Source organism: Chlorocebus sabaeus, chromosome 16 (assembly GCF_047675955.1).
Source record: "Chlorocebus sabaeus isolate Y175 chromosome 16, mChlSab1.0.hap1, whole genome shotgun sequence".
Classification (NCBI taxonomy): domain Eukaryota; kingdom Metazoa; phylum Chordata; class Mammalia; order Primates; family Cercopithecidae; genus Chlorocebus; species Chlorocebus sabaeus.
In genome coordinates, this window is record NC_132919.1 from 1,239,427 (window position 1) to 1,248,208 (window position 8,782).

Genomic DNA, 8,782 nt, shown 5'->3' on the forward strand with positions numbered 1-8,782 from the left:
GGTCAGCCTTACCTGCAGGGCCCTGCCCCTCCCATATGGGCCCTGCTGGCATACTCATGCTTTTCCCAGTGACATCTCTGTGGTTGCCCACAGGACTTGACAAGACCTTTCAAGGTTTGTTGTTGTTATGAGATGGAGTCTTGCTCTGTCGCCCAGGCTGGAGTGCAGTGGTGGGATCTCTGCTCACTGCAACCTCCGGCTTCCGGGTTCAAGCCAGTCTCCTGCCTCAGCCTCCCGAGTAGCTAGGATTACAGGCACCCGCCACCACGCCCGGCTAATTTTTGTGTTTTTAGTAGAGACGGGCTTTTATATACCCTGTTGGCCAGGCTGCTCTTGAACTCCTGAACTCAAGTGATCCGCCCACCTTGGCCTCCCAAAGTGCTGGGATGACAGGCCTGAGCCGGCGCCCAGCTCTCTGCCACTCTTTATTTCTATCAGCTTTCCTGCTAGAAGCCAAACTTAGCACCGTATCTGGGAGTGAGGAGGAAGAATGTGGAACCCAGACACCCCACAGCAGCCCCGGAGCGAGGCAGGGCAAGGTCCCCCATGCAGCGTGGCGGGGCTGCCGTCTGGTCCCCGCTTACAAGAACCTGCAAGCTTCCCTCCTCGCTTTCCTTCTTCCCCTCGGTTCCTCCCTCGCCGACCTACCTGGAGGCCGGTAATAATGCAGGAGGAGGGAGATGGATGGATGGGAGGGCGGGGCGCCGCGTGGTGCCATAAAGCCCAGCTGGAGGGGGCCTGTCTCGGGAGTGTCCAGCCCCAGGAGCCGGGGACCGTCCGCGTAGCGAGCCGGGGCCGGGGCAGGGGGCAGACGGCAGAGGGCAGAGGGCCGGGACTGGGGCAGAGGGTGAGGGCCCGGGAAGGCCATGCTGCGGGGCGTGCCAGGACTAGGCCTCAGGGCGCGGAAGGGGGCCGAAGGCTCTGCGGAGGACTTGGGGGGCCCCTGCCCCGAGCCCGGGGGTGATTTGGGGGTGCTGGGGGCGAACGGCGCTTCCCCTGGCCAGGGCGAGGCAGAAGAGCCGGCTGGGAGGAGGCGCGCGCGGCCGGTGCGGTCCAAGGCGCGGCGCATGGCGGCCAACGTGCGGGAGCGCAAGCGCATCCTGGACTACAATGAGGCCTTCAACGCGCTGCGCCGGGCGCTGCGGCACGACCTGGGCGGCAAGAGGCTCTCCAAGATCGCCACGCTGCGCAGAGCCATCCACCGCATCGCCGCGCTCTCCCTGGTCCTGCGCGCCAGCCCCGCGCCCCGCGAGCCCTGCGGACACCTGGAGTGCCACGGCCCAGCTGCGCGCGGGGACACCGGAGACACAGGCGCCAGCCTCCGGACGCCTGCAGGGCCCAGCCTCGCACGCCCAGACGCCGCCCACCCCTCGGTGCCGTCTGCGCCCCGCTGTGCCTCGTGCCCCCCGCACGCGCCCCCGGGACGGCCCAGCGCGGTGGCCGAGGGGCCGGGCCTAGCCCAGGCCTCCTGGGGAAGCTGGCGCCGCTGTCCGGGGCCTTCCTCTGCCGGGCCGCCTCCCTGGCCGCGGGGCTACCTGCGAGCCGCTCCCAGGATGGGCCACCCGCGCTCCTGACCAGCCTCGAGGCACCAGCGGGGCTGGAGGGAGGCCGTGCTGGCAGCTGGACGACAAAAGCCGGGACTGCAAAGGCGTCCTGGACAAGAGCAGAACTGGACGGGCTGAGACCTGGTCTGAAAGAGACGCGGCCTCCCTAGAGACAAGGAGCTCTGGGGCCTGAGGCTGCCCCCCACATCCCAGCCTGGGCCAGAGAGAAGGAGCTCCAGGCCCTGGGGCTGCGCCCCCTCCATCCCAACCTGGGGAGGAAGTTCCCAGAAAGGCTCAGGATCCTGAGCTCATCTTGGACTCGAACTCGTCTTGGAGCCACCTTCGCACCCCTGCGCCTCCGAGCCCTGTGTGCTCTCGCTGCTTTTAGGAGAGTGAGGGCTTTGGGGCAGCAGGTGTGGGAGCGTGGGAATGCGGGTGGGGCCTGCTGTGGTCTCGTGGGCACATGAGTGCGGAGTCCCCTTCCCCTGCCTGCGCTGCTGCCCAAGCCTGATCCGGGAGAGGCAGCAGCAGCAGCCAAATAAAAAGGAAAAACTCATTTCTGTCCGATACCACGACTCCAGTGGGCCCAGTGGCCCAGGGTGGCAGGAACGCCTGAGGGCCCGGGGCTCGCCTTGGAACGCTGGGCGGGGTCTAAGGCCCACAGGTCAGCACCTGGGGGAACTCGTTCATAGCAAGACCCCAGGTGTGGCTGAGCACTGTGGGGGCCCAAGGGTAGGAAAAAGACATCCAGAGACCCCCTCCCTGCGTCCCCTGGGGTGGGAGAGGGCATGATCAGGAGAGGGGTCAAGGGGGCCTGGGAGGGTACGGATGCGGTCAGCCCCGTCTCTGGACCTGCCTGGAGTGAGCCACAGCGAAGGGAGAGTCTGGCCAGGTCTCAGGGAAGGAGGCCAAGGGCAGGGCTGAGGATTGGAGGCCTGTGAGTCCTGCGTGCATGTACCTCGAGCGACAGGCAGGAAGAACTCCCAGAGAACTGTGGGCCAGGGCCCCCATGATGAGGGGCCGACTTGGAACCCAGGAAGGATTCTGGGGAGGGGGTTGAGTGAGGGCAGAGGGGCCTCAGGTCAAGCCGGCTGAGCGAGTGAGAGGCACAGCCAGCTGCCCCAGGAGTTTTGTCCAGAGAGCTGACCTGCGTCTGAGACGAGCTGGTGTCTGGCCCGGATCAGGCTAAGGGTCTAATGCGGCAGGGGCTGCCTGCTAGGCCAGAGCCCAGAGGTGCTGGGGGAGAGCTGGGCTCTTGCCAACAGGAGAGGGAAGGGTTCCCCACAGCAGAGTGGGGATCCCACAGAAGCTAGAGAAACGCCGTTAGGCATAAACCCAGGGAGAGTTTCCCAGAGCACGTGGGGTGAGGCCCACCACTACAATTAAAAATGCCTGTGCTGTCTGCAAACCCCAGCCCTGGCTGGCGCGCTCTGCATCCTGTCCCCAGCCACAGCCCTTAGGGTTCTCAATTGCACAGGAAGGCGTGGCACAGACCACGGGAAGGCGTGGCACAGACCATGGGAGGGCTTTGACTCTACTCAGCGGGGACGTGGGGTCTAGCCAGGAACAGCAACACGTGAGATGCTGGCCCCAGCCCTGCCCGCCGAGCCCCACAGTGCCACGGGCTGCCAGTGGGAAGGAAAGAGCCAGGCCTGCCCCAGTCCAGCCCCTGCTCAGCCGCCTTTCTCAGCCTCTAGTTCCTCCCCTCTGACATGAATAATGATTCCAAGGTGGCTGTGAGGATTGTAAGTGGTTCGTAAAGGACCGTTTCTGGCACACAGAAGGTGTTCAAGGTGTTCACAAGCTGTAACTGTTTGTGTACTATTAGGATCTTATGAGAAACCAGCTTGGACAAGGCTGCAGCCGTGTTTCAGCCTCAGGTATTTATCATCTGGAAACATGATACAAGGACCAGCAAGTCCTGCTTTCCTAAATTCCAGGACTGAAAGATATAAGGGAGCTGGGCGCGGTGGCTCACCCCTGCAATCCCAGCACTTTGGGAGGCCGAGACAGGTGGATCACCTGAGGTCAGGAGTTTGAAACCAGCCTGGCCAGTGTGGTGAAACCCCATCTCTACTAAAAATACAAAAATTAGCTGGGCGTAGTAGCGCACACGCCTGTAATCCCAGCTACTCAGGAGGATGAGGCATGAGAATTGCTTGAGCCCGGGAGGCAGAGGTTGCAATGAGCCGAGATTGTGCCTCTGCACTGTAGCCTGGCCGACAGAGTGAGACTCGCTCAAAAAAAAAAAAAAAAAGAAAGAAAGAAAAGAAAAGAAAAGAAGTAAGGGTTCTACTCCCCCACCCTGTCACGCTCTCAGCCTGGAAATAGCAAGGACACCCCTGCAGGCAGAATCCTGGCGCCGCAGCCCCGTGAGTTCAGTGGGAGGGATGTCACAGTTCTGGACTCCCATCTCCTCACTGACCACCCGAGTGATCTTGGCCAATCACCTAGCGGCTTTGAGCCTCGGTGTTCCCATCTGTATAACGGGCTAGAATAAGTACTTACATCATAGGCTGTTTTGGAGACTAAATGGGACGATGCATTTAACACACTAGCATAGTGCTTGGCCCATATAAACACTCACTGAGTGGAGGCTGTTCAGACATACTCAGTTCACAAGGTTGTTACAAGCAGAGAATGCATGGGAAGCTGTTTTATGAACTGTAAAGTCCAGGACACACTGGCTGCTATCATGGTTTTTCCAGGGCTGTGTGTTTGCGTGCACACGTTGTATGTTTGCGTGCTGATATGTATTTGCCTAGCATTCTGAGTTTGTGATATGTACATATTTTGTGTGTGTTTAGATAGAAGTGTGGCTGCTTGGAGATTTGCGTGGGTATCCATATACGTTATCAACCTGAGAGGTGCTTCCACATCTCTCTGACACCACAGAGGATCCTGGGCCTGAGTAGCCTTAGTTATGTACTGTTTAGGTTTTCTGGAACCCTTGCTTGATTTTTCTGTCTGCTTCCCAAGATCATATCCATTCTCCAAGATGACTGATAGGTGGTGAAGAAAAGATTTTGTGATTATTAAAAAATGGTGGTTATGGCCGAGCGCAGTGGCTCAAGCCTGTAATTCCAGCACTTTGGGAGGCCAAGGCGGGCGGACCACAAGGTCAGGAGATCGAGACCATCCTGGCTGGCACAGTGAAACCCCGTCTCTACTAAAAATACAAAAAATTAGCCATGCATGGTGGCGGATGCCTGTAGTTCCAGCTACTCGAGAGGCTGAGGCAGGAGAATTACGTGAACTCGGGAGGCAGAGCTTGCAGTGAGCTGAGATCATACCACTGCACTCCAGCCTGGGCGACAAAGCGAGACTCCATCTCAAAAAAAAAAAAAAAAAAAAAAAAAATGATGGTTATCCACTGAGATCACAGGATTTGCCCAAAATTGTTTAAAAGGCACAATGATAGGCATGAAATGCATAGAGAAAGCAAAATGCCAGAAAGGAAAGAGACAGGTGTAAGACAGAGCCACTAAGTCATGGCTCACTGTAGCCTTGACCTCCTGGGCTCAGGTGATCCTCCCACCTCAGTCTTCCTAGCAGCTGAGAATACAGGCGTGTGCCACCATGCCAGCTAATTTTTGTATTTTTTGTAAAGATGGGGTTTTTGCCATGTTGCCCAGGCTGGTCTCAAACACATGGGCTCAAGTGATCCTCCTGCTTTTGTCTCCCAAAGTGCTGGCATTACAAGTGTGAGGGGCCTGGCCTTAATTTTCTTTGTTTGTTTTTGAGACGGAGTCTCTCTCCGTTGCCCAGGCTGGAGTGCAGTGGTGTGATCTTGGCTCACTGCAAGCTCTGCCTGCTGGGTTCATGCCATTCTCCTGCCTCAGCCTCCTGAGTAGCTGGGACTACAGGCGCCCACCACCACGCCTGGCTAATTTTTTTGTTTGTTTGTTTGTTTGTTTTGTATTTTTAGTAGAGATGGGGTTTCACCATGTTGGCCAGGATGGTCTTGATCTCCTGACCTCATGATCCACCCGCCTCGGCCTCCCAAAGTGCTGGGATTACAGGTGTGAGCCACCGCACCTGACCAGATTTTCATTAGAGTCTTCATCATTGTTTTTTAAAAAGGTGAAAAATTAGGCCCGGCCAACATGGTGAAACCGGCTGCAGCTGGCCCAGCTGTTGCAGGAAATTGGACCAGGATTCCCAGATCTTTATGTTAAAAGTCTGAAACTCCAATTTTTTATAAAGACAGGGGTCTTGTTCCGTTGCTGAGGCTGGAGTACAGTCACGGCTAACAGCAACCTCAGACTTCTGGACTCAAGTGATCCTCCCGAACAGTGGGGAATACAAGTGCCTGGCTTGAAACCCCAATTTTAAATATGAAATAAAGTGTTTAAAAATCATGTGTTGAGGCCGGGCACGGTGGCTCAAGCCTGTAATCTCAGCACTTTGGGAGGCCGAGGTGGGCGGATCCCCTGAGTTCAGGCGTTTGAGACCAGCCTGGCCAACATGGTGAAACCCCGTCTCTCCTAAAAATACAAAAATTGGCCGGGCGTGGTGGCAGGTGCCTGTAATCCCAGCTGCTCAGGAGACTGAGACAGGAGAATCGCTTGAACCCGGGAGGTGGAGGTTGCAGCGAGTGGAGATAGCACCACTGCACTCCAGCCTCCGCAACAAGGGGGAGATTCCATCTCAAAAAAAAAAAAAAAGTTGAATCAACACTGTGCCAGCCAAACCCACCTTGTGTGATGAATACAGCCCACAGGCCTTCATGTAAGACCTAAGTGAGAAGCTGCCTGGAGCAACTGCAGACTGGAGCGGGCCCTGGGCAGCTGGCTGCGCTCCCAGCGGGGACCCCAAATCTGCTGCTGCCTCCCTCTTGCTCGCTCCACTCTGGTCATTGCCCTCATCACTACCTGCCACTAGGTGGCGCTGAGAATCCAGCATCCTATGCGGGCAGAACGAACGGGTCCCTAATTCCCCCCACCCCAGCCGTCCAGGCAGCCTCGTGCCAGGGACTACTCTGGGGACTTCTTAGTTATTTATTTCCTCCTTTCATGCAATCAAAAATTTAACATATAGCCAGGCGCGGTGGCTCACACCTGTAATCCCAGCACTTTGGGAGGCCGAGGCAGGCGGATCACCTGAGGTCAGGAGTTTGAGACCAGCCTGGCCAACATGGCGAAACCCTGTCTCTACTAAAAATACAAAACTTAGCCAGACGTGGTGGTGGATGCCTGTAATCCCAGCTACCCAGGAGGCTGAGGCAGGAGAATCGCTTGAACCCGGGAGGCAGAGGTTGCAGTGAGCCTAGAGCCAAGATCACACCACTGTACTCCAGCCTAGGCAACAGAGCAAGACTCTGTCTCAAAAAAAAAAAAGGGGGGGGGTCTTGTTCTGTTGTGTAGAGGCGTGATTATGGCTCACTGCAACGTCAAACTTCTGGATTCAAGTGATCCTCCTGAACAGCAGGGACTGTAAGTGCCTGACTTGAAACCCCAATTTTTTTTTTTTTTTTTTTTTTTGGACAAAGTCTCATTCTGTCACCCAGGCGAGACTCTCTCAAAAAAAAAAAAAAAAAAAAAAAAAAAAAAAAAAAAATTAAATTTTCAACTAGGCACATTTTTAAAACAAACAGAAGAAATCAATAATGTTGATTTTAATAATGTTTTATTTAACCCAATATATCCAAAATATCCTTTCAATATGTAATCAATAAAAAGTATTGAGACATTTTACATTTTTTGTGTGTTTGGACCCAGTCTTCCATGTCTTGTATTTTACACCCACAGCACATCTCAACTTGGATGAGTGACATTTCAAGGGCTCGGAAGCTACATGTGGCTAGGGGCTACCGAATTGGGCTGGGCAGCCGTTGTCCCTCCACCCGGGTGTCAGCTCCTAGGCTGTACCGTGGAATTCTGCCCAACTGGATACTGGCTTGGAGCCTCAGGGGTCTCAGGGACCCACCTAGCCACCCTGTGCAGGAGCTTTCCTGTCATACAGGATTATCATCTTTCTGGATGCTCCTGAGCAGGGGAGCCCAGCTCGTTCCCAGGCCCCACACCTGGCCTCCCTGAGGACTGACAGGAGGACGAGGCAGCTCCCCAAGGTCTTCATCTTGCAAATAACGATGGGTTTCCTTTAAAAATTCTTTTTTTTCTTTTTTCTTTTTTTGTTTTGAGACAGAGTCTCACTCTGTCACCCAGGCTGGAGTGCAGTGGCGCAATCTCTACTCACTGCAAGCTCCACCTCCTGGGTTCACACTATTCTCCTGCTTCAGCCTCCTGAGTAGCTGGGACTACAGGCGCCCGCCACCATGCCCAGCTAATTTTTGTATTTCTAGTAGAGACGGGGTTTCACCGTGTTGGCCAGGATGGTCTCGATCTCTTGACCTCTTGATCTGCCTGCCTTGGCCTCCCAAAGTGCAGTGATTACAGGCATGAGCCACTATGCCTGGCCTGAGCAAAATTCTTAATATAGTCAAATTTATGAAACCTGAAAAGTTGTCCCAAAGCCACAAACATTGTTTTTGTTTTTTGAGACGGAGTCTCGCTCTGTCGCCCAGGCTGGAGTGCAGTGGTGCAATCTCAGCTCACTGCAACCTCCGCTGCCTCCCAGGTTCAAGTGATTCTCTTGCCTCAGCCTCCTGAGTAGCTGTGGTTACATGCACCAGCCACCATGCCTAGCTAATTTTTGTATTTTTAGTAGAGACGGGGTTTCACCATGTTGGCCAGGCTGGTCTCGAACTCCTGACCTCAAGTGATCCACCTGCCTCAGCCTCCCAAAGTGCTGGGATTACAGGTGTGAGTCACCACGCCCGGCTGAATTTTCAAATCTTATTCATTTCCAGGTGTCCTTTCAGCCCCATATCTCCCATTTGAGCAGCACGATCTTGGGTCACTGCAGCCTTGACCTCCCAGGCTCAAGCCATACTCCTACTTCAGCCTCCCAAGTGGCCGGGATTACAGGTGTGCACCACCACGCCCACCTAATTTTTGTATTTTTTGTAGAGATGGGATTTTTCCATTTTGCCCAGGCTGGTCTCAAACTCCTGGGCTAAAGCAATCCTCCTGCCTCGGCCTCCCAAAATGCTGGGCTTATAGGCATGAGCCATGGCACCCCGCCTGATTGTAGGATTTTAAACTATTTCGTGCAGCCACTTTCAAACCACACACACACATCCCTGGTGGCTCCAGGTCACACTTGTAAAACAATGTAAGGAGAGGCGTCAGGGATATAGAGAGAAAGAGATGTGGAGGATAGAGAAGAAGGCAGAG

General features: G+C 55.2%; 1 protein-coding gene across 1 annotated transcript; it reads left to right on the top strand.

Annotated features, from left to right (window-relative positions):
• The first annotated feature begins 717 nt into the window (after positions 1-717).
• BHLHA9 (basic helix-loop-helix family member a9) lies at positions 718-2,100 on the top strand. Its single transcript, XM_008009765.3, has one exon. The coding sequence runs from the start codon at positions 867-869 to the stop codon at positions 1,572-1,574; it is 708 nt and encodes a 235-aa protein (XP_008007956.1). The 5' UTR covers positions 718-866; the 3' UTR covers positions 1,575-2,100.
• The last annotated feature ends 6,682 nt before the right edge of the window (positions 2,101-8,782 follow it).

What these genes read in the sequence shown, in the direction of transcription:
- BHLHA9 (XM_008009765.3), top strand. Translation starts at nt 867, where the DNA reads ATGCTGCGGGGCGTGCCAGGACTAGGCCTCAGGGCGCGGAAGGGGGCC.